The sequence below is a fragment of the Erithacus rubecula genome, assembly GCF_903797595.1.
Source record: "Erithacus rubecula genome assembly, chromosome: 1".
Classification (NCBI taxonomy): domain Eukaryota; kingdom Metazoa; phylum Chordata; class Aves; order Passeriformes; family Muscicapidae; genus Erithacus; species Erithacus rubecula.
Genome location: NC_136658.1, coordinates 63135273 through 63162177, shown reverse-complemented (window position 1 = coordinate 63162177; position 26905 = coordinate 63135273). Strand labels below are relative to the sequence as shown.

The 26905-nt window shown below is 38.4% G+C and overlaps 1 protein-coding gene across 2 annotated transcripts in view; it reads right to left on the bottom strand.

Annotated features, from left to right (window-relative positions):
* The window catches only part of DIAPH3 (diaphanous related formin 3), a 203895-nt gene extending 193194 nt beyond the window's left edge, over positions 1-10701 (bottom strand). For both annotated transcript variants that reach the window (XM_079314821.1, XM_079314820.1), the window contains exon 1: positions 10316-10701. In XM_079314821.1, the coding sequence (XP_079170947.1) occupies positions 10316-10465 (150 nt within the window). In that variant the 5' untranslated portion in view covers positions 10466-10701. The remainder of the gene's footprint in view (positions 1-10315) is intronic.
* Positions 10702-26905: the final 16204 nt, after the last annotated feature.

Genomic DNA, 26905 nt, shown 5'->3' with positions numbered 1-26905 from the left:
TGGCAACAGCTACAGCAACTATATCCTAATTAATAGATTTGGAAACTCTTCACCACGTCAACAATAATTGCCTATCACTCTCTACAACAACCTGAAAGAAGGTTATAGCAAGGTGAGGGTCAGTCTCTTCTCCCAGTTAAGAAGCAAGAGGACAACAGGAAATGGTCTCAAGTTGCACAAGTGGAGGTTGACTTGGATATTAGGAAAAATTTATTCACTGAAAGGGTAGTCAGGCATTGGAAAAGACTGCCCAGGGAAGTGGTAGAATCAACATCCCTGGAAGTGTTCAAAAAGTATGCACAAACATAATACTTGGGTTTGGAAGTGAAAGTTGTGGTGCTAGGGTAATGATGATGATCTCAGATGCTTCCAACTTTAACAGTTCTAATTGTGATCATTACTTCTGACATCTTCTCTGGGTCATCCCTCAGAATCAAAGAACAATTTGTGTTAAGTAAATAATATCACATTAGCTCTAGTCTGAATAGGGTGAAGAAACTGAGGAAGAAGTGTTTGTTGAATGGTAATGAAGATAAAAATAAAAGCCAAATGAGGTGCAAGGAAACACAGTATTCCGTCACATAGTAAGTTCTAATATAAAAAAAAAAAAAAGTTAAAAAAGATGCTAGGTCACTACTGAACTTTTATGATCATCCCATTCCATGTTCTAAAGGGCGAGGATTTCTAATAAATGAAAACAACAGCTATGTGAAAATATTCCAATCCAACCAGGAGACTGAAGATCTATATCCCAGTCTCCTCACTGGTGTTCTCCTGCGACAGAGGTAGATCAGACTTTTACCCCACACACAGCTACAGAACTGGAGTTTATTACTTGTTTTTCCCATTCTGCTAAACATATACAAAGTTATATACATATACATTAACTGATGTCATTTGCAAAAGCTCATGACTTTGCATTTAGCAAGGTTTGGTATAATACTTCTATGCTTAAGTGAGCAAAACTGCAAGTGAAAACACAAACATATGGTCTGAAACTGCAACTAGGTAGAAAAGAACACGAAAAATTATTCATTTTTCATACAGATGACTTAAATCACTAAGCCTTAAGCAACGCACAAATACCATCACTGAGCTCCTCTAATATGGCAGGAGACTACATAATCTTCTTAGAATGAAAACCACCTGCATTCTATGCTTTGAGTGGAAATTCAAGATTCATGTCAAACTCATATACACTCCACTAAAAAAATGCAGGAAAGCAACATCAAGTTCATTTCCACTTAAGAACAGATGTTGGATGCTTTGCAATCGCTCCATATAAGACACCATCATCAAGCAGGTAACCAGGCAATTTCAGGTTTTGTTCTTTGAAGAAGACAGAAGTTAGTGGGATAGTTAAAGCCAGTATTTTACTTTTCATTTAAGTTGTGGAATTCAGCAGTGCAATTTACTATAATAACAAGTGAAAGACTTCCCATTTTATATATCAGAACACTTCACTGACCCAAGTCATCTGACTAATTAGTGAAAAAAGACTACCACACAACCAATTAAGGGACACCATAATGGTATAACAAACTCGATATACAGACATGAGTCTTCTCTCAAAGTCTTCATCTTATTCTATACCTGGAGTACAAAAGTCTAAAACTACCAGTATTTCTTTCATAAAAAGTTATAGAGTCTAGTTTGAAGGCAAGTGCTAAAGCAGGTTCTTAAGGAAGAATCTACTTAACCTGCACTAAAGATCAACACTGGTGATGTATTTAGCTTTATTTTTTTTTTTATAAAGGAGAAGAAATTGCATGCAAACTACAACCCAGTGTTCAGCTCTTCCAGCACTCCAATATTAAAAGGTTGAATGACTTGCTGTAGACATCTCTAAAGATTTATTTAGTGAAATTTATGTTATAATGCTTCCCAGTCAGATGAGTTGGTTAAAACAGAACTGGGGTTCTCCTTTTCCCTTTTCTTCTGACAAGGCTTTACAAAGCAAAATCAGTTGACAGCTCTACTGGTCTTTTATAGCATTCAAGGATACAGAGATGTGGAACATAACATGTAGTCTTAAAACAACAACCACAACAAAAAAACTTATCTAGATCTTTTGATAGCATTACATTTAGAGGAGTGCTGTGACTCAAGAACAAGAGCATATTTTTATTCTTGATAGGCCAAACAAAACCAATACATTCCTAATAAGGGAAAAATAACTAGACCAGGAGTCAGGTAAAGACCAGATAGAGACTGAAGTGCTTTACTACCACAGGGACATATTTGCAGGCTCAGATATATTAGTTCACAAAGGACACATTCTGCTCAAGTGAACAGGTTGCCTTAAGCACAGGCTTGCAAATAAATATGACTTAAGTAATATTTCTGTAATATTCAGTCACTACTAAAAACATTAAGCAATTTTACAGAATATTGCTTTACAATGGATGAAAATATTTCCATGTTACATGCTATTCTGAGTCTTCCATGAACTACCCCACAATAACAAAATTACTGATTTGAAAGCACAGGAGTTATGTACGAGTATTCTTCTAATCTGTTTATCATGTAGAAAGTAGACATGCAAAACTGAAAACCAAATTATCAATACTTTAAGTATGCTGATGTGTTTTTAGTCAGAGATATAGCACAAGCACAAAGAGATTAAAGAGTTAATTAGGACAGTTCAGAAGGAGAGATGTATCAGTAGCACCTACAGTTAGAAAAACAGCAGTAGCACCGTTGCTTAGTCTTCAGCTATACAAACACCTTTATAAGCTAAATTTTAAAACTGCACTCTTCAACGTAACATAGTTTTTAGTCTAGGACATGGAAGAGAGGTCATTTTGTTTTGCAGTTGAGTAGAGGCAGTTCACTTAAAGCTAAGTCCAATGAAAAAGAAATGCACAGGTGTACAATTTTTGAAGAAAGCAAGCAATCTGACAGAATTACCCCTTATGGGAGATTATGTCCCTCAGGCATACTGTTAAATAATCAATGTCATAAGACAGAGGATATATACACACACATGCAGCATGTGGTTCAGTGTTCTTGATGAGCTGGCAAAACTCCAAGGATAGTGAGAGTCTTAAACAGAAGCTGAAAGGTACAATAGGATACAAGGGCTGAGTTTCAAAACACAAGCACAGCAACAAGATGACTACTCCAGAGATAGAAAGACTACTGTGTTAGTCCATGCACGATGGCCATGCACGATGAAGACACTTGTGATGTAACTTTCACACCATCCAGCTAAAGGAAGCCAAATGTGTTTGGCTTCATATATATTTACAGTAAAGAATCTTGTTGTCATATTGATGTCTGAAAACTAGGCAAGAAAACTACTCTATAGTATAAGGCCTACAGAGCAGGTATTTGTTTATTCAAAGCCAGGAGTGAGGGGGATAGCTCCACCACAAACTCACTCTTCCATTCTTCACACACTAGAAGTTTTTATATTTTTTTATTTAATGTGCACATTACACTTGCCTAACCTTCATATTGTAACATATTTCCTAATTACATTATTACATAAACCATTATAGAACATGCACAGTTTCTGCACGAGGTGGTCATCAGCCTCCTGGTGGTCACTTTGGATGAAGGCTCTGGAGTCTTCCTCAGGCTTGAACTTCGCACCTGTTTCTGCACATGTTCTGTAAGCTCATCTGCTCACATAGCCAATGGTTAGCTTTTTGCCGCTCATTGTGCTAAATTTGCTGATTTCTACAAAGTGCTTCCTTCACATACCCTGTTACAAAGTAACTACTTCTTTCAGCATAGCTACAGCTTTTTGCATAGCTCAAGCATTATCTTACTGCCTCGGGATTAAGAGGAAAGAATGGAGGGGATGGACCCGGGAGGGTGATGGGGCAACATTATCTTGTTGCCCAGGTATCAATACACAAGATGATGATCTTATATAGCAGATCCAAACAGCAGAATGTACTTCAAGTTCATCTGCTAGATTGAATTTAATAACTTGAGGGATTGGCCTTTATAATTACCCCAGTCAAGCCCAGCTAGAGACAGTGAAGCAGAGCAAAGCAATGACAAATCTCACTTAATTGGATCAACAGTACTAATTTGATCTTTTGTGTCATTACATCTATTTCCCTATCTTTATATATGTATATTTACAGACAGAACTCTCTCTAGGTGTGGTACAAGCAGTTCAGGCAAACAGGTTGAGAATTCAGGAGAATGATGCCTCACATGGGACGCTGATCCCATGTCTTCAGCATTTTTTCCACCAGCACTACAGGTCAGTGTGGCCTGGAACCAATGAAGACCAGCCTAGTACAATTTTGAGTATAGTCTGTATCACTGAAGAGTTTTGGCACTCTACCAAAATGGGCAGTGTTTACATTCTCCACAAGTGGTCTTTTCATCATGGCATAAGCACAAAGTGATGTTGCTCCTCTAACTTTCTGAATGAAAGCAGATTGTTTGGTATTTGAACTCAGATCATGCCTGGCAGGGATAGGCATTGTTAGTATGACAGAAAGACCAACAAAATAGGATTTTTTTTATCACAAATGGAAGTAGAAGGCAGACAAGCATAGTCCTATACACTCCTGCCAATATGAGGGGTTTTAGGCATGCAACATAACATGATGTGAGGCAACTAAACAATTTCAACATGAAATGTCCTCCACCATCATGAAGTACTTCAATTTACAAAAAAAAAAAAAAAAAAAAGGAAAATCCACAGTCCAGATATTTTGTGATATTAATTTTTGCCTTTTTTAAAGAAGAAAACAAGGATACAAACCCATTTATGACACTCCCTCCAAATCACTACGCACACGTATAGGTTATATGATAAATGACAAAGTGCTCCCAGCCTACATGGCTATGAGAAAAAAAAAAAAAAAAGGAAAAGGGACGGTTTAAGCAAGAAGAGTTTTAGAAGAACCAGCTAGCTTATGCCTGAACACTGAAACAAGAAAAACAATGACTAGGGATATTCATATAATCACATAATCCCCTCCACACTTTTGTAAATTTGAAAGTGAGCAAGAACTCATTGCCATTATTATTACCACCAAAAAAAGAATCAACACGAGTTGTTTTTCCTCCAAAGGATATTCTCCAGCAGAAACACAAGTAGAAGACTGAATCAAGGAATGAAAGAAACCTATAGACTCAGAGAGAAAAGTTAATTGGATGATTACAGTGAATGTTATCACTATAGGATCTCCTTTGTAACAATATTCCCTCAGTAATTTTGCCACCTCAGTTTGAAAACGCAATTTACAAACTGCACAGCATTTCTTGCCTTTAATTTCCAATATACTACTTCAGCATTTAGATAATGGCTTTATCACAGACTCTGTCTCTGCTGCTTGGAAAGCAGTCTGGAAAGCAATCAGGAGCTAAACTACCTTAACACGACAGGTTCTACATGGTCACATTCTTTAGGCATTGATGAGTTAAACTCAAAATTGGTGCTTACAGGTAAGATCATATAACAAAGTGCTAGAACACAGCAGTAAAATTTAATATCATAACCCACAGTGTTAATTCATGCCAACAAAAATAACAGCATGAAGAATTTACAATTCTACAAAGCTGCGATAAAGTGTTTTAGGTAACAGCTGTTCAGCAATCATTTCTTTAAAAGACTAATTTAGATTCAAGGTCTTACACTGCAGTATAACTGCAGCAATAATTCAGTCACTTTGTAATTAAAGATATTGACACAGATTGGTCTTACCTTTCTACTCTATGCCAGAGAAATGGAAGTGCTTTTCCTCTTAACTACATCTATCTTTGATTTATAGACACTGTTAAATGCAACTGTTAATTTGTCTATTTTTAACAGATTGGTATAAACAAGAAATCCTTCTTGACTCGTAAATTTCATAAAGAACTTAATAAAAACAAAAACCATAACCTGAAAACCACTGAAGTCAGGTCAATGGTATACTGAAATTAATAGAAACACCTCTAATTGGAGCTAGAAATTGAAGTTGATCTTTTGAGAACTAATGTCTACGAGATGTAATATCAGTAAAGTGTAGTTGGAAGTCACACAGTGTAGCACTCACTGTAATGATTTTCAAACATTTCTAAGGTGAGGGAGAGGGAATCAAGGAGAGGAAGTGGCAAACAATTGCTTTTTACCCCACCCCAGCAGATTTCAAAAGTTTCTTGCTCAGTCAATGTACACAAAGAGAACAGGTACAGTATTTGCCATCCTTCAGTAGATTTTCTCTTTTTACAAGGTCTTAAACCACAAGGGTGGATGCATAAGCTGAAGTACCACAGTACCACAAAAACTCTTTTACCCTTTTAAAAGTCCCAGTCTTCTAATAACTTGGACCCGGTAAACAAAGTCATGCTGGTATGAGCTTCAAAATGAACCATCACTCCTTAAAAAAAAAAATACTTAAAATGACTCTGCAAAAGAACCAAGACAATTGATGCTTGAAACTCATTCACTTCTTCTGAGAAGCTGGTTTATTCAGGAAGAGTCCTTCAAGGCATCATTTGACAGGGCTAAACAGTTACAGCAGCTGATTCCAGTGCCTCTTCCTCCCTCCCCCCACCCCACCCCTCAGTGAGTTTTAAAAAACAGTATTTTCCCCAATAAAAGAGAATTTTCTTTAGAAGGGAGAAAAAAAAAAAGTGGTGTATGTTAATGATGTCACCTTTGTCAACCAGCAATCCAATTTCACCTCAAGGTTTGTCAGGGAATCAAATTATTTTTCAGATTAGCATATCTGCTATGACAGATCAATATGCTGCATTGACTAGAAGGGTTCAACCTGGAACTTATTTTCAAGCCTTGAGCACTGAGAAATATTACCCTCACATAATCTATATTACTTGAAGTCAATAAATCTAACAGATAATTTAATTTGACAAATGTAAACAGATAGAAATATAACTGAGGTAACAGGAGGTATGGCACTCTAAGTACCCCAAACAAGAAAAGGTGACAGCCTAAACCAAAGACTGGATTACAGAGAGCCCGAAGGGGTGAGAGCCAGGTTTTACACATTCTGACACAAAACTGATTTAACTAATAAAATTACATTGATGTATTACAGAAAGAGTTAGATGCAAAGAAGTCAAGTTGGAAAATACCTCTAAGATCATCAAGTCCCAAACATAAACCAAACATTGCCAAGTCCATCTCTAAACCACATCCTTAAGTGCCACATCTTTTAAACACCTTATGAGACAGTGACTCAACCACTTCTCTGGGCAGCCTCTTCCAGCTTGAGGCCCTTTCCTCTTGTTCTGTCCTTGTAACTTGGGAGAGGACGCTGACCCCCACCTCACTACAGCCTCCTTCAGTTGTCGAGAGCAATAAGGTCAGCCAGTGAGTTAACAGCACACCTAGAATACAATCCATGTTCAATCAATAATTCTTCAGTCCCTATCAACACCCAAGGATAAAATCTTTGCTTTAAGACCTTATTTAAAGATGAAAAATAGAACTACAGGAGTGAAATGCTTTTGAAATTTGCAGTTTAATTAAGCACTCTCATGAATTAAAGACATGCTCATCTATCCCTTCTTAAAGAGAAACTGGGCAGTGGAACAGAAAAAGGCCAAAATAAATGATCAAAACCCACACCTACCTAGAAGATGATCATATACCCTATAAAACTGAGTCAGAACCCCAAATTCGATCCCCTTTATTTTCTGTAGCTGAGACCTCAACACCGTGACCTCGAAAAAACAGTCAGCTGATGTCTATATTGAAATATTACCAAAATCACTTTTGCATAGCCTGGAAAGCCTAGACATATGCCCAACAAGATCACCTGCACCAAAGAAAAGGCCTTTTTTCACTGAAAATACAAGATTTCCACTAAGAAAAAAGGCCGCAATGGCTTTTATTACATATCTATAAGTGTTCTACTCCCTGTAAACTATTGTACTGCCATTTTAACACATAGTTAGCAAAACTGAACGTGATGGCAACACATTACTTCTGTTTTAGCACATTATTAGATGAAAAAACGAAAAACCATTGTGATATCTGCATAAGAATTTGCAGTTAAAGTATCCATAATAAGTAAAACCTGTCGACCCAGAGCTCTTGTCAGTTGCAAACACACAAAAATCCACATCTCGCTCATGAAAGGAATAATCCAGCCCTCAAGTCACACAGTGACAACACTACCCAATCTTTTATAGTGGCCAGACCACACAGATCATATACTACCGCATGTGGTGAGAGACTAGCAAGACCTGGTGTCACAAGACATTTTGGGGTATGTGTGTGTGTGGCAGGGGGGGAAGGGGCAGGTTGGGCTTCTCCCTGCTCTGCACACACACCCCCCTCCTGGGGCCTGTATCCCAGTCCCACACTGGCTGCCAACCCCTGGCACAGAGGAGGCAATGCTCCACACACAATTGAGCCCCTAATCCACCTCCTGAGTGGCCAAACAAACAAAAGTCCCACCTGGGGAAGAGACCCAGAAGGCCAAGGGGTATTTAAAGCTGAACACAAAAAAAAACATATATCTTGATCCTACCTCCTCTTGGAATTTCTACGAGCTGAGCACTGCTGGAACCCAGCAGCTGGTAGGTATATGTGTCCTTTTCTGTCTCCCTCTCCTCCTTCTTCTAATTCCTCTTCTTGGACTTTTTGAGTAGCTTAAAATTAAACAGGCTTAAAGTCTGCCAAGTCAAATGGACCCAATTAATGCTTTGAAATTATTTTATGTTGACTGAATGTTGCGCCAAACATTCAAAACCTTTTTGCCAATTTTCCCATGTTACAAAGTCTTTTTTTTTTGTTTTAACCTCCTGAAAATATATTGTTGCTATTTCTCCTGTGCATCTAACTCAGAGTACAGGAACAATCATAAGACCTTTCAAAAGCCTCATCAAGTGAGGGGTTTACACATGTCCACCCATGTCACCTGCATGACTAAAACTCACATGTCCCCAGTGGATACACAGCCACTTACAAAGCCAAGCAAATAGCTCTTGGTCACATTTTCATATATACCCATTCTAACATGTAGAAAAAGGCACAGGGACATAGTTCAAAAAGCAGTCTCTGCAGTCACAATACAAAACAATTGGAATATTCCAGGAGAAAGCTGTGACCTTTCAGAACAGGTCTGGCCAGCCTCTTTGATACTGCTTATTGGCTAACTTTTTTGAACCTGTGCACAAGTGCCAGACATTCAAGTACCAAATGTTACACAAATACACCTTGGAATCAAGAGTTTAACCATGTAAGTGTTATGGTTTCTCTTTTTCAATTATGTAAGAAATACATTTTAGAGCAGGTGAGCTCAGGGACAGCTGAACAAAGAACAAGATGCATCACCTAAATATGAGCATGGGATGCATTTCCTCTGCATGTGGCAGATACCTCCTGAAAGGAGGTTGTATGGAGATGGGGTCAGCCCCTTCTCCCAGGCAAGAAGCAAAAGGATAAGATGACACAGCCTCAAACTGCACCAGGGGACTTTTAGGTTGGAAATCATGAGGAATTCTTTCATAGAAAGGGTGATTAGACATTGGAATGGGCTGCCCAGTGAGGTGATGGAGTTACCATCCCTGGAAGTGTTTAAGGAAAGACTGAACATGGCATTTGGCGCCACGGTCTAGTTGGCACGGTGGTATGTGATCACAGATTAGACTCGATGATTCATTGCAGAGGTCTTCTACAACCCAATTCATTCCGTGGATACAAGGCCTGTAGAACATATGCTGGTCCCAGCTCTAATGCTTGTAATTTTCATGACAAACAAAAACCGATTATTCCTGGGTACTCTTTGGTTGGAGCACATCTTGCAGACTCGTTATCTCGTTATCTTGTAAATAATTGTAAGCCATCCTGAGTTTCCCAATTCCTTAGTTTGCTAGCCAAAAGCTTGTAAAAACAGGTCTACAGAGGAGAAATTGACTATGTCCTTTAAATTGAAAGACCATTTTTTCACTGTAGAGTTTATATCAGTAAAGTTAAAAAACAAGAGAAAAAAAAAAACAAAAAACACTGCAGTCCTATTAGAAGTAACAAAGTAACAAGTTTAAAAGCTGGAAGTCTGTTCTGCTCTCCTTGCACACATAGCTGTCACGCAGCAAGTAATCGCAATGAAGCTTTGTGATGAAGCGTTCGGGAGCGACCTAAAACTTGCTGCATCCTTTCACACGGGCAAGCAAGAGGCGAGCTGGACCAGGAGAGAGCAGCTTCGAAGCCCAGCCGACCCTGACGGCGCCATGTATTCCCACTCGGCGCCCCGGTCTCGGGGGGCCCAGGCAGTGGCTGGCCCCGGAGACAGCGGGGCGAGACGGCCGGGCCGGCCGGGCCGCGGGGCACAGGCCGGGCAGGGCGCACTCCTCGGGCACTGCTGCCGCGGGACAGGCTCGTACTTACGAATTTGGGCTTCCTGCTGTCCGCCGCCTCCTCGGGGCCCCCGGCGCTCCCGGACCCCGGCGGGCCCTTCCGACGGAGCCCCTTGTTCTCCCGCCCGCCGCGACCCGGCGGCGAGGACGGGGCGCAGTAGCGCGGCCGCGGCGGCTCCATGGCCGCGCACGGACGAGGAAGGGAGATGGGCAGGGGGGAGCGCTGCCCGCGATCGGGCCCAGGCCCGGCGCCCCGGCCGAGCTGGGCGCCCGCGATTAGCGCGGCTTAGCTGGGCTCGGCCAGGCAGGGCGCCGCGGGGGGAGGAGCGGGGCTCAGCGCTAAAGCCGCGGCCCGGCGCAGCGCAGGGTTTAGCGAGGAGAAGCCCCTAATCCCGCCACGCCCGAGCCGCGCGGCGCCGCGCGCTCCCAACGGCCGCGGCTGGCGGAGCGCCGCACCGGCCGCCGTCCGAACCGGCCCGCCACTGCCGGCCCCGCCCCCAGCCGCCCGCCACGGCCAATCCGCGCCGGCGCGCCGGGAGCGGCGCCTCCCGATTGGCGGGACCGCTGCCCGTCTCCGGTGAGTCGGCGGCTCGCGCCGGGACCCGCCGGGAACGGGTCGGTCCCTCCGAGCTGAGGCAACGCCGCCTCCGAGCCGCACACACACGCACAGGGGAAGCGAGAGTTTATTTCCTTACCTTAAATCCTGCCTTCTCTGCCCCCTACCTCTTCAGGATCTGAACGCAGGGCGGGTCCCTCACCTGTTCGGCCTGGGATGCCAATTTCCAACAAGTGGCTTTGTTAAAAATTCCGATTCCGTACCTCAAGCCGCTATTTGACAGGTGAAAAGTGCTTCACTTATTTCTATATAATTGGAGCACTGACTTTTATATATATAGATTATTATATAGAATCGTAGGATCATGGGGTTTGGAAGAGACCTTTACAATCATCCAGTCCAAAACATCCAAATCACCCAGCGCCAGACCCTGACACCTGTTAAACACCTCCAGGGATGCTCACTCCATCACCTCCCCAGGCAACTTATTCCAATGCCTGCCCGTTTGAACAGTGACAAAAAATTCCTAATGTCTAATTGGAATGTCCCCTATCTCAGTTTAAGGCCATTTCCTCTGGTGCTGTCACTGCAGTAACAGTAAAGACTGGCCCCCTCCTCGGTCAGAACCCCTTTTCTCATAGTTACAGAGAGCAATATACACATAGATGTACATACATACATATATATATATATATATATGTGTGTTATATATAATTAATACTTCTCATATTACTTTTACACCAACTTGGTGGCATTGGGTTAAGAAGGCAGAATGACACAGAAGAGACAAAACAGTGGCAGTGTTTCCACTGTGCTCCTGCCTCCAAGTTTCTGTTTTGTGATGGACACAGTCTGTGTGGAGGAGCTGTTGACTGAGCTGCCAAGGCCAAAAGAGCAGGTGTACCTACAGACTGCATTTGTTTAATGCAATCTGTTGTTTTCCATCACTGAAAGACCTGCAAGACTCTGTGTTTTATGGGGAAATACATAAATAGAGATTTCATTATGCTGTAAACTAGCAAATTGCATATGGTTTACAAGGCAATTGAATTCTCATTACTACAATCAATACCTTGCATTTGTCTTTATTTTAAATTAAGAGTAGTTAGAATAATTATGCAAACTGGAGACTTACGTAGGGGAAAATCTATTTCCAAGTCTCAGTGTTAGGGATCATTAAGAAAAGGAAGGTTAATACTCAGCAATTTTATCTCCAGAGCATTCTCTAAAACAGACAGCATTTATTTTCTGTCATTCAGTCCTTCACCATGACTTACACAGGCAGTGACCTACAAAATGTAACATCTGCCAGTACACAGAGTTCTGGTGAAACATGGCAGAATTCAGCCCCAGACTCGAGCTTTACAGGGCAAGAAGCTATGGGGCCATGCAGTGTGGATGTCGTAATTATTTGTATACGTTAAACTGTTCATCTTTTGGCACCTTTCTATAGATGTTTTGCAAATTTATATTGGAAATCTTTGTGGAGAGTATAATTAGCAGAACACTGTTTAATGTCATGGTTAATGATTTCCTGGAACATTTGATTAGAAAATTAATCAGGCTATGTGTGCGTATGATAAAGCTGTTTAAATGGACCTCCTAATTGCACTGTGGTAGAGCACAATGGCTTGTGCCAATATATCACTTTCAAGGTACTGTGTTGCAATAACAGAGAAACACTGAAGGGAATAATTTATCAGACAGCTTTACTAAGCCAAAAGTAAATGCTAGTACTTCTGATCTATTCTTATTATTTTATACTACCCCTCTTTTGCTCGTTAGGTGTATCACAGAACAAATACACTCTTGCAACAGCTCAGTTTACCAAGATCAATCATGTCTGGGAAAAAAAATTGTAAGAAAGAAATGCGTCACTAATGATAAAATTGTGCAGAGATTCTACTTAGTGATAGCATGAATATTGTCTGGGGCATGCAAATATCTTGTCCATTTTGCATTATTTTTGTTCTGGAATGAGAATTTTTCAAATATAAAACTCCTAGACAAAATAAGTGCATAAAGTTAATGATGGATGTTTGCAGAAGTAGTCCTTTAGATTGATGGATTCATTTAGGATTTTAAAATTCTGTTCCATCTCTCTCTCTTATTTTTTTACTATACTGTGACTCATGACTTTAAAAAAAAAAAAAAAAGGATACCCTCCAAATATTTGCTGTTCCAGGGAGGCAGTTTTTCAAATACATTCCTGTGTAAAGTATTTCAAAGCTGGCCTCTGCATTTAGACAGTTGTCCACATTTTATTTGGAGACACCTAGTTCTTTCCTATAAGAAGGTGATAAAACAGTCAATTAACTGTTCTTGCATGTGGTTCATCCCTTTGAACTGTCACATAAAAGTTATGAAGGATGTCAGAAATGTTGTTTTCACAAAGCAAGCACACAAGCTTAATACTACTCTGTTTAATTATGCTAACTAGGAAAACCTTCTTGGCCACAGCCTCTGTGGCTTGGCAGAGGCAAGCAAATGGCACATGTTTTTTCAGGAAAATGGCTTATTCTTTGTCTCAAAAAAAGCCCCAAACAGGCTATTCTAGCCCAAATCCCTCAAACTTGCATAGCTATTTGTAAGTTGTACCAATTGAATGTGTATCTTACTCCTTTCCTACCATCTTATTCAAAAAGTTAATACAGGAGTTACAAAAAGATACATGATTGTTAACTCATAATGCCAATAAAAATTACCTTAGAAAAATCTGGCCTGTCCTCATGTCTTATAGAGGCAGTTGATGCTTGTTTTTTCTAAGAAAATCTTTAACATTTGTATTTTTATATTGCAACAACACTCACTAGTGTTCTTAATTTATTGCAATGTAATATCCTTAAATGTAACCTGTGGATAAGATCTTATTTAATTTTCACAGCATGGGTGGCTTGCAAAACATATTATTATATTATTAGGATAATGGGAAGATAAAATCTCAAATTGTTCATCTAGTCTAGCTTATTAAGTTTACTAAGGAACTTTGCCATAAATTTATCACACTAAGAAATTAACAAATTAATGTTACAGTTATGAAAAAAATTCACAGTCTGTTCAAAGTTTTATTGACAAAAATATGCTTTAGGGTTGTTTTTTTCCTGTAAAAGAATTATTTTGGCTTTTTTTTACATAATTTGATTGTCATTTAGTCAGTGTCACTCCCACTGTAGTAGTATACATAGTTGTCCATGCTACATTCTGTTTCTAGCATGGAATAGAAAAAATGAAAATCCACAGCTAAAACTACCCTGGAAGATCATGATAATCAGAAATAGCAAAGAACTGAAAATTTGCCAATATGGCACTAACCTTAAGTTCTTACAAGAGAAAAATGTAAGAGGCATTTTCTGATATATGGTTATGGTTATGGTTATGGTTATGAACTTAGTTGTAAAAGTTTACAGAACTGTAAGTCTACTTAAATGTGACAAAAAGGAGTATTGGCTTTAATAGTCTTCATAAAGGATTGAATTTTTCCTTTTCTTAAGCTCATGATCAGGATAACTTCTGTTTGTTATGAATCTGTTTGAAGAGATTCTGAGAACTGAGCTTAGGCTAAATGCTTGTCGTGGATAACACAGAATATTATTATATTTCATCTCTATCTCTGCCCAAGCTTGTTTGTCTCTTTAGGACCCACCATGGCAAAAGCTGGAATTGCAGGGCAGCAGGGAGGTGCAGGTCCCCTGGACCCTTTCCGAGGTTGGGGTACCTGAGCCAGCCTGCTCTTGTGCCTGGCAGCATTTGCTGAAGGTAGAGGCTCTGCTTCAGAGGGGATTGTTTTGGGATTTTTGCTTGTTTGCTGTTTTGTGTGTTTTTTCTGGGATTGCAATAGTAGCCACTCAGAAAAGCTGCATTTTGCAATCACAAACTGTTTCGGAGTGAACTTGGAGAAGCCAGCAGGTTCCTGGGGCTGAGCCATCCTGCACTGGTGCAACCCAGCAGCTGGGACCTATGACTGTTTATCTGTATCTCTCTTGCCTTTGCTTTTCTCCCTTTCTTCTTCTAACTCTCTTCCCACAGAACTTAACATCAAATGGGTATAAAAGTTTTCTATGTTCTGTGGGATCTCTATTCTGTGGTAAGTGATGTTATGCTACATTTACTCTTTTTCCAATGGTTTTTATTTCCTATGGTTTGCCAGTAAACTTTCGCATGTTTTTTTACCTTTTAAGAATATTTGGTTGGGATTATCTTCTATGTGTCTACCCAGAGCAAAAGAATCTTGGTTAAACCCTGGAATGAAGTAACTGGAGTGTCCCATGGGAAAGAGTCTCACTCCCTTTGTTTCCCTACATGGGGTTGGCAGTGGGGGTCACACTCTCATAAGAGATTTGAAAATGTTTTGGGTGTTTCTTTGTTCCCGTGGAGTTGGTGAGATTTAGCAATTTTCTGTCTAGTGATTTTGCACTGTTAGTTTTGACCTGTTGCTGTTTTGCTTGTTAGCAAATAGTTGGTTTTTTTCATTTATATCATTTTCATTTATATTCATTCCTTATTGGTGGAAAAGGATTGGTTGAAACTATGATGAGGTAATTCATTTTAGAGAATTCACTTCTTTAAATTGTCTTAAACCAAGACAGTGCTAAAAAAATAGCAATTTTCTTTGAAATTCCCTGGGCTCTTCTTTGGTGACAAGATAATTTTTCTCATGTGATGCTTAAAGAATGTATGATGCCACTTATCTTATTATGCACTTCTTTTAAACCTGTGTTCTTGCTCTCATCTGCCTTGACTGCCCAGCATGCTATTGAAGAGTTGGAAGTACTCACAACAATTGTTTGCCGTCATTCATTGGCACCCTGGAAGACAAGTATGTGTGCTACTTAATACTTGTATAATATTTTAGTCAGAAGTAGAGAGGGACTTAGGACAGATAATTAAAGAAAATGCTGTTTTGCCTGTTATGTGAAATAGTCTGTAAAGATAAGCAGCTTTGAGCCGTTTCAATCACAGTTTTGGTAAAGCTGAACAGTTCTTTTCTTCCCTTTCTTATATAAAAAGTATTATGGGTGTATTTCAGGACAGCATTATGGTCATATTTCTTGCAATTCATTTCTGTTACCAGCAGAAATATTTGTGGAGATCAGAATATCCTTGATTGCTATCCCAATTCCTTATTAGTGGGAGTCTTGGACTGTCACACTTGCACAATTATATCAGTGCTAAGTGTCAGTGGAATATGTACCTTGCAATAGTTATAAAAAATACTTGGATTTTAGAGAAACACAAAGGACTTTGGGGCTATTATTCATGTTTGTGTGGCAGTAAGTTCCAGACACTTAAAAAAGATCTAATTAAATTATTCAAGCTGAAATGAAGTTTCCACTGAGAGTTGTGTTTAAAATACCACAATACCTTATTACATGGGAGTTTTTACTGAAGAAAATATCAAAGCAAGATCCTGCAGGTTTTAGCAGAACCTGCAGTTACAGTTGTCTTTACTCCAGAGTGGACAGACAAGAAAGACATCCCTGAGGACAGCATACATCACAGTCCTGTTATTGATATACCAGTCATATCTTTTTGAAATTTCAAACAAAATTTAGCATACAATGGATTCATTTTCTCTCTTTTCTAGTTAGAACTTAAGGACTTTCAGAAATTGCTGTGGTCTGAATAGCACCATTCTCCTTGAAGCTTTCAAAGTCACCCTATAAAAGATGTGGATATAAGAAGCAGGGAAGTAGTTTGCTTCATCAATTTATTGTGGATTGCATGTTGCTAATAATTTCTCACAAAATATTTTAGGCTAGCCTCTCATTCAGCTGAGAAAATCTAATATACCTCCTTCAAGATAATGCCTAGATGGGAAAAAATCAGTAAAGAAGTCCATTATACAGTTCATCGAATGGATCTTTATGAGGATATTTCAGATGTGATTTGTGGCACTATTTAGGATACATTGCATACTACATTACTATAAAGTTCAGGTTTGTAATTTAATTATGGGCCAAATTATCTTCAGTTCTAACTTTAGTTGAAGTGACTAGGCCAAGCCTGATAGGTGATATAAATTGTAAATGGTCTGAGTGTCATGGGCTGCAATAAAGGCTGTGTTACATCATTTTATACTTTGTGTGGGATTTTCAGAGCCACCTAAAGAATTAAATGAGCTGTTCAAACCTTGTCTACACTATCGTTATGCTATTAAGTATTTCTAGTAAAATTATTGCAAACATTCAATTTTGTCCAAAAGAAAATAAATATGTTTCCAGAGGATAAAATAGTGCTGAAGATTTTTTTTTAATGTCAGGGTCCATAGAAGTGTGATCAAGCTTAGTGATTTTTTTAGGGCATTCACTGCAAAGATTTTAAGCCTTCTGTCAGACTTCTCAGATGTAATTATCTTCCATTACTTCCTGATAACTCTCTAAATTCCTCATAGCTTTACTTTTTTAATATACTACTGTATTTTTTTATGATTCACTTTCCAAATTTCCTTCTAAGAGTCTGTCTTTCATTTTTCCTTGTGATAATTTATATTACTTTCTACTAGGGCATGATACAGTTTGCTTTCAGAAATCCCTTATTTTCTTTTGACAGATGTATCATTTTAAGAGAGAGAGAAAGAGGGAGGGAGAGATAAACAGATATATGTATGTGCATATATAATGCTTTTTATGTGTTAGTTATGTATTGCAGAAGTCTCAAAATTGACTATAATTTGTTTATATAGCTTTTATTTCTCTCTGACTGATTTTCGTATTCTAATCCATCTTTAAGTTTCTCAATCTACTTTTTCCTCTTGCAAGAGTAGTGAATATAATAATGTTATCATTACTGCAACTTAGTATTCAGTTACAGTAAGTACTGTACATGTAGATTAAGAAAAAAGCTTCCTCTTGTTTAAAATTTATATATGTATTTATAATTTAGGAAAGTTCCTGAAATACATTCTATATGAAATATAATCAGCAATTTTGTGGGTAACAAAAGTCACTCTGTTGCTATCCAAACTGCATGTTATTTTTTGGTGCTTTGTTCCTTGGCAAGTTGCAATGGACAACCTGATTTTAATGGCTTTTTAACACTCATAAATTTCTACAGAGTGCAATGCACTGCCTTTCTTATGTTAAATAGTAGCTTCATCTTTTGTCATAGGATGATGAAGAGTGTAATTGGAGGGTGTACTTTGCATCACAAGTACTCTTCTAGTGCAGCACAGCTAAACTTAAGGTTTTTTCTAGGAAGTTTCTTAAGTGGCAATTTTATGACAGTGTGAATCAGAATAAACTTCAAAAGTTTCCATCTTCCTTCACCTATGTTATAATAAATGAAAGCTGTTGGTAAGGAAAATGAACACTTTCACTTATTTTACAAAGTATTTTTGCAGAAATGCAGACATGATTTTGTTGTATTGATACAGAGGTTATCCTGTAGGACCTGGAGATGCAATTAGCTCTCAGATATGTGTTTGATGAGAGGGAGGAAAATGAAAGAAATTGTATTGTAACAATTACAGGATTGCCCTTCAGTTGGCCATAGGCAATTGGGTCTCAAGATAATTTTGGTTCATTCTACAACAGCCTAACCAGAATGGACACTTATGAAACCAAAGTGTATTTGCCTGAAAAGTAGAGGCCAGCTGACATTGTGTTAACTTCTAAATAGAAAATTTAGAGAAAGCAGAATCTCAGCCTCTGTTTGAGTGTTAGGGCACAGTGAGCACCAGCTTTCCGTAAGGAATGTCATGCTGAGGAAGGTACCATGGCCAGCACAACATGGACCCATCCCACTGACCCCAGCCAAGGCAAGAAGGACCTGCCCAGAAGTGATAGCCAGGTTTATCCCATAGTCCAGACTGTCAAGATACTTGGTGATGGCCAAAGATCAGGGTCAGGAACAGTTCAGAACTGTAACCATGGTCTGGTGATGATTGGGTGTATCCACAGTGATGAAGCTTGGGAGTCACACACAAAGCAAGATCAACAGGGTTCATAACTGGCAGAATGAAAGTCTGTCTCCTTTTCTGTGATGTGATACACACTGGAATCCATCATGTGTGCATCCCATGAATAACCTCATGAAGCTCAGGAACTTTGTTTGTCACTTCTACAGCCACCCTTAATCAGAGAGAAAAAAAAAAATTCCATTATTATAAATGTGCTTATTAGTCTCTGAAAAGTAATGTAATTCCTTATTCCCATCTGTTTACAAAGCTGTAATTGTTTTCATCTATGAGTTCATTTCCCCTTGTATTGAACAATCATGCTGTTACCAATGAAGAGGAAGTCTCCTCAAAGAAGGAAGGAAAGCCATTGACAAGATTTAAAATCAAGCAGGAAGTCATGAAGAAGTCAATCATTATACCCCACTAAGTGCTCATAAAATTGTTATTTACCATGCTTTGTGAGCTTCAAATTTGGACATCAGATAGATGCAGGTTTTCCATTCAGAAAAGCACCAAGACCTCTTTTTTGTCCCATTGAAAGGAATGGAACATGAAGATCTATCTGCACAGGCTTGCAGGATGCTGGAACATCAGTCAAAATGTGATAATCCAGATACAGCATTTGGGTGGATGATAAATACTTTCAAGCAGCTTGCTTTATATCAACTACAACATGGAAAAAGGAAGAATGTTGCCCCAAAAGTGGTTCAAAATATACATGACTAAAAGCAGTACAACTCTTTTTTTCATTCTTTGCTGGAAACAAGAATAGAGTACTAAGAAAGAGTATTTTTGGAGGAGCAGCACGCACAGGAGCAAGAGCAGGGCAAGGAGCTCATCAGCTGAAGCAGCAGGCAGGCTTGTGTATGGAATGTTGCTGAGAACTGAGCTCTGGAATGTACTGAGCCCAAATAAACTGCATTGCTTTGGCATATCATGAGCTTGACTCATCCACCCTCCACCCCTCCCCTCCCCAACAACGGTGTTACTCATTCCAAGGCTCCTTGTCCCTGTACTGATCACGCCAAGTTCTGCTTTGTGATGTGACTTCCCTGTGGCCCTTCATGTCACAAATCAGTAACAATACTGGGAAGGAATGAGTGACAATATTACTGAAATAAGAAAGTATTTCAAAGTACTGTGCTTCTGTAAAACAAAATATGTGGGAGTTATGTAGCATTTATATGTAGGGAAGATCCATATTCTCTGGCTAAGGACAATCTAATCAGTAAAAAACTAAGCTAGACTCTTTCTATGATTAAGGAGTTCGCTTTTAACTGAAGTTCTCACTTTTATCTAGTGAAGAAAAACTAACATCTACAAAAGGCAGTTCATCCACTCTTAAAATATTAATTTAAAACAAATGGAAAGCAGAACCTCTGGAGATCCTTCTATGTCTTCACTGACTATAGAAGATGCTTTGATACCTGGTTTAGACCAGAAGAGTACATTTAAATGCTGAAGACAGATGAGGTAAATCTCATTCTCTCAAACTGTTCTGGGGATTTCAGCAATTTTCAGTCAATAAATTCACTCGCTTTCAATAGATTTTATTACACATATTCATATTAATTCAGGATCACAGATATATTTAAAAAGTAATGTTAATGGCTCCTTGGAATTAACAATAAAATTCTTTTGTGATCCTTGGAGAATAAAATCTTGAATAATCACACTTCCAAGGTGATCTGCACGTCTTTGAAAATAGCTTTTGATAGTCTGAAAACTGAAGACTGACTTTTTTCCTGAAAGGTTTAATGACTAGTTCCCTTACTTCTTTTGTTGTGGGCTGTTATCATTAAGGATATTAAGCTACTTCAAAAACTGTGGGAAGTGTTAAGTTGCAAATATACACTCCTGTTGTATGGAATTATTTGGATGGTGATTAAAAGAATTAATGGTACTACTAACCTAAGCATTCTAAAACACTTTTTTCGTGAAATCTATTCCATTTTTCTGTTGTCTTTTTTTTTCCTTCTTCTTTTCTGCTACAGTATTTGGGGGCTTTTCTCACTTGCAGAGCTTAGCATTTAACCTTGGAAACTTCTGCAAGATGAAGAAATTAACTCTCTAATAGGTACACAACAGCAGCCCCATCCTTAGTAAGTTAGCTTTCTAAAGAGGTACCTTTGTGCCTTCTCCCCATATGGCATTCAGTCTATGAAGAAGTCAGATGTAAGCATCCGCAAACAATTTTTATTTTTTTTAAATCTTTCCTTAGAATTCTTCTTTGCCAATCTGCCCAGAGAAGTGAAGAATTAAATACAGCCTCTCTCATTTTTATGTATTGATCCTGATTTAGTCTGCATCACCTGTCTGTCTTCCACAGAGATAGCAAGCTTTTGGGTCATTGGCTTTTTTTTCCCATTCAAAACAGCTCTGGCATTTTACAATAATAAGCGTCGTGATTAATACACAGAGCTTGATACTTGTGTTACATGTGAGGACTAGAACACCTAAACTCTATGTGATTTCTAGACTTTCTCTGTTAGTTTCTGCCTGTATTTACATGAGAAAATTCACCAGAACATATGTATCAGAATAAAAAATGCTTGCTTTCCATACTTAACTTTTCACTCTTCAAATAGAATTACAAGTAACCAAGTATCTGTTATAATTTCTAAATGTTTATCGTATTTAGTAAATAATCTATACTTTATAACTGACATTTTTCAATGCAGTTTCAGACTTATGGTATTGTCTAGCTTTGAACTATGCATGTGCACGATCTTGTAACTGAGTGTTTTATCTCCATGCCTATTGATATGAGAGGCAGGTGGGGATGGATATAATTATCCTCTTATATTTTAGGTGGAAATAGAGGAAAATGATCTGTGTATCTAGAATCAAAGTTGTCATTGTATAATCATTTATTTTTAACTGGGATATTATACAAGCTATATTCATTCAGCTTGAGTCCTATGCAAATCATGGCTTTACAATCACTTAGGAGTTGTATCACATTAATCTACAGTGACAGTGCTTAACAGAGTCTAGAAAGTCGTTTGATTTCACACCCTGTAAGTGACAGTTCTTGATTTTCTGTAATATTTTGGATCACAGACAAAACCTTGTTTCAGTAACTGCTTATTAGCTGGATGGTTACAGCTGAAATGCAGAACTCTTGTGGTTGGGTGATATGATCAACATTCATCACAAGCTAATAATGGTGATTCTGAACATCTTAATTGGAGATCACACAACTCTGTGTAGTGTGAAATAAGATGTCTGGGCGATTGCAAAGATATTGACTGGTCCTTGTGCTGATAGCCTGCAGAAGATTTTAATACTCTGAAGTCACACCAGATGGGCAATCTACTGCAGTATATATCTTGGTTCAGTTTTAAGCTGCAAGGGTTCTGTATCTGATGTCACCTCAAGGGGAAAATAATAAACAGCTGCACTAATGACATTTTTTAATCTCTCTACTTTAGATTTACCTAGGCTTTGACTGGTGCAATATTCAGTTTAGGAAAACTGCACAAAGACCTTCTAGAATACCAAAAAAATGAGCAAGAAATGGAACTGGAAAAAAAAATGAGTACCCCAATATTTAACTTCTCTATGTATGCCTTCTAATCTTATGTGCAAAATTTAACTCGTGGTTGCAAAATAAGTTTGGAAAAACATAGAGATATGAGGAAAAATGGCAGAGAAAAGTCTGCAGTGCAGACTTTTAAAGGAGTGCAGATAAATTTTTGATTAATTTTTATAGCTGAAAGAAATTTAGTCAGTTTTCTGGATCAATGGAGTTATTTATTCTGTTAGTGAGTAGATAGCAATACCAGCTCTCCCCTACTCCAAGGTTTTGCTGGATACGTTCTTTCACAGAATATTCCAAGGAAACAACTTGAGTCAATTTGAGTTCTACAGCCTTCCATTGCAGCCCCTATAACTGGATTTTAGTCTATATTGGTACAGGAAAACACAAAGCTTTGGGTGTTTTGTAGAGTTTTGCATCGCTTTCAGTGTGGAATTTTAGCTCAGTTCATCATCTGGGTAACCTGATCAGTAGGTTATGCAATTAATATGAAATAGGGGATATAGTCAATTTTTAAATATTATTTTAAATAAATTGTTTTGGACTGCAGCAAACAGGAAATATGTCATGTTAAAAGAGAGAAATGTGTGGAATTAGGATCTGCTGTTATAATTATCGAGTTTGAATTAGAGAGCCAAAGAATGAACTGGATATGTGTTCTATTAAGCAGAAACATTTGGCACTTGTCACTGAATAAATAAGATATCATCTAAGTGGTTTGCCCTGATGTGGCTGCAGAACACAAGTATTGTGAGTAAATGGTAGAGGAAATAACTGAGTTGAAAAGTAGAACATGTAAAAGACCACTAGAATTTTCACCTAGGTTGTGAAAGACAAGCAAAAATTTTAAGTAACACTTACATTTGCCATCTAAGCAATGAATGAGGAGGAAGACAATCTTGATGTCCTTTACTTCTAACTATATCTGGTTCTGTCACTTGTTATGCTTCTTAGTTTTTAATTAACTCAAGCTAATTGTTAAGTAACTTCATCATGTTAACACATTAACACCAACACTAGGAAGCCAGACTGAGGATGGGGCCTTCCACACAAATGTGAAACGCACAGATGATGAATGTAAAAAAATCTGAAATTACGTAAGAATCTGTTAGTGATGCAGAAGCCAAATGTGGAATGCCAGGAAAGAAGAGACATCTGATAAAATTCCTAACTGAAACTGTAAACTGGAAATACACAGTTGAAGATTCAGAAGTTATGTATAAGAGCATGACATAGCTAGCATTTCCTGACAACTGAATTCAGATTTTTTTCAAAGTCAGGACAAGATGCTGAGAAACCTTAATACCACATGAAATTTTTAGGAAAAGTTCTTTCACCTTCCATCTCTGTCATTAAAACCCTTTTCAGCTTGACTTTCCTTCTTTGAGAATCAGAGAAGACAAGATAGAAGGAAATTACGTGGGACTCTACTCCAGCACATTACAGGATAACTTACACTTGACTTGCCATGAATAAGCTGAGAATCCAGATAGGTGATTTGTTTTGAAAGTGTGATTTGCTGAAAGATGTGTTGCCTTTGTTTGAAAAATCATAAATAAACAGATTGCGCTAATTCTGAAGAAAAATTTTACTTCTAGAAGTATTCTAATGTTGAAGACAACATATCCAAAGTGGGTTATGATGGACATAGTTGCCTTATGCCTGAGGCCAGCTCAAGAAGTAATGTCCTGCACTGCTCACCTCTGAAGTACTGGTTAATAAACAAAATCCTTTCCAGAAAAAAGGATATAAATGTCTCCATTCCCAAGACAGTTTGCATTTTTTTCATTGAGATGTACAGTACAATACAGTGAATTAAAACAATTTTCATTTCTGTAGCTGAATGTCATTCCCTTTAAATGAGATACTGGCAGTTAGATGACTTTGATTGCTGCCAGCTGTCCACACCCCTAAGGAAAGCCAAGATACTTCTATGGTGGAAGACGAACAAGAAGCCTGCTGATCAAACACATCACAAGATGTGTCAGAAGATTAGCAAGTTAAATAAAATAGGTCTGTGTTTATACTCTTCTGGACATAAACAAGCTGTCTACGAGCTTTTGTTTGGGTTATTTTTTTTTCCTTACTGAGAACACTTCATACTCCAGTATATTAACTGTTTTTTGTAGTTTCTGTTCTTGCTTTATGGAATAAAGTTCTCTAGATAGAGAGGAAAGGAGCTAAAACAGCCATTTTCCCGTTGTTGAAATGTCTGTCTATTTTACTTGGTAAGTACCATTTAAATAGACAACAAGACTAAAAATGGTTAGTCGTTACACTACTTGTAGTAAATGGATATATGGGCTAAATTTTCAAAACTAGACACTCAAAACTTGAAATATGGAGTTAATTCATTAATGCCTGTGGTGCAGTACAAGTCAGGTATTAGTGTTGCACACAGTCTCTTACCTTGTATTAATTTCTGTATGTATAATTTAGACATAAACACCAGATTATGCCAAATTCTGTAAAATGTAGTCCATATATTTTGTCAATCCTTTTCTGTTTCTTTTTATTACACCTGCTTACTGTTAGTGTTCAGCAGAAAATTAGCTGAGAGCAGTAAAAAGTGAAGTGAAGAAGGAAGTGCAAACTAGCAATATAGCTTTAAAAGTCTAAGAACAATCCTAAAAAGTTTAAATCTGTCTTTATATCTATGCACTATCAAGAGTAGTTGAGAATATAGCATGATTTTTGGGTTGGTTTGTTCTCCTTTACAGCCTTCAATGCTAGCCAAGTGGCATGTTTTAAAAGTCTATGGAGCTAATGGGTGTAGGTGTATAATCTTAAATAAGATACCTCCTGACAGGACCAACCCTAACAATCTTAATAAAGAAACAAATAATATTTAATTATATTATGTGGTAAGGGAATGTGAAGGTTTTGTAGGTTTTACTCTTTAAAGAAAAAAGAAAAAGTTGAGTTTTTTTCTTGACAAAGATCTTACATTAGCTTGAATCAATATGGGAATATATCTGAGTATTACATGAACACCAAGGTGTCCAAAATGTGCAAAAGTTCTTAATAAATCTCATTGTGTTCCCTTCTGGGACACAAACTGCTGCAAAGATTTTTTTTTTCTTTTTCTGGGTTTATTAAAAGCTTCTGAGACACTTTTAATGACAGGTAGTCATTATGTAGCAGCCACAGTGGGAAGTCCTGTAGTACTACACATCTTATTTGTCATCCTACTTGGAGAGACAAACTGGCTAAGTAAGGAGGCTAATCACCAAAGCCCCCTTTTCTTTCATGTGGCAGTTCTTAAATCTCTTTCAAGAGGAAGAGAAATCCCAGACAGCTCACGAACTGAAAAGCAAAGACCAGACTGAATAGTCAGCCAGCAGCAGTCATGTAAGAAGGTCTAAGAGCCAGGTGTGTATCTGAAGGGAGGGCACCAAGAGGCTCTTCTCAGTAGTGACAAGAGGCAATGAGCAGAAAGTTCCACTTGAGTATGAGTTAAAACTTTTTTTAGCTGGAACAGCTAGCCCATAGAGGCTAGGAAGTCTCCCTCATGGGGTTAGATACTCAAGAATCGTCTAGACACAATCCTGAGTGCCAAGCTTCAGGGGAAAGTTGGACTGGGTGAACTCCAGTGGGCCCTTTCCAACCCTAACCATTCTACGATTCTTTGATGGTCTATGTGCTTTTCTTAGTGATCCTAATTTAGGCTTAACTACGTGCATAGACTATCTCAAGGCAATATAGACTAAGAATAGGAGTTCTAAGAAATACTCTGTTTTCTTAGTTTTTCTAAATTTGAAGGATATAAATGCATTACTGGAATGGGATGTAGGACCCAATTCAGTTTTTGCTCAGATACAGATCCATGGTGACTCTAATAAAGCAAGTGAAGGCAGTAAAAAAGGGTCACAAGGGCTGTGTTTACTTACACCTCTCTAGTACGGTTAATTTTAATAAATTCATAACTTTTAGATAAGGGAACTGCTGAAATGTGCTGTGTCTGTCTTCCCCAAATGCACATTCTTTTTCTGTGAGTACCCAGAGGTAGATGAAGGGTTGGTCTGTGCATGCAGTCCAGCCATGGTAGTCAGTGCATGCCTGGACCAGGGAAGGCTTCTCACTGTAGATGTAGCTGATGAAATTTCTCTAACAAGTAATGAATACGTTACATAAATTGCCTTCTGAGAATCTGGAAGGCTGATTCTGTTTTACCTCCATGTTGTCCTGCTAATGTGAGCACCTGACTGAGGCTGAGTGAAAGGAATTCCCTCCTCCTCTTTTGTGCTTTGAACCTCTTCAGTGAGGTGCCTTCTTTAATCTTCCCTGTTCCTTCTTTTTGCTTTGAAGGGAGGTTTCATTCTGTACATTCATCAAGATTTTCTTTGGGGGAGGGTTTTTTAGTTTGTTTTTTCAGGTCTGATTATTTAAATGTCTGACAACCTCTAAACTTGAATGCCCTGATCTTTAGAACAGCACAGCAAAGTGGGAGGGCTCTCTTGGAGAAAAAGAACTGAGGATTAAAGTAGCAGAAATGACTTCTCAGCAGCCACCCACTGAATCTCTGGATGAGTAAAGCCTCCAGTTCTAAGTGCCCCAAATCATATATATGTGCAGAGGGTGGGCACTCCCCAGCAAACTCCAAGCTGAACCAGCCAGGGAGTAGGAG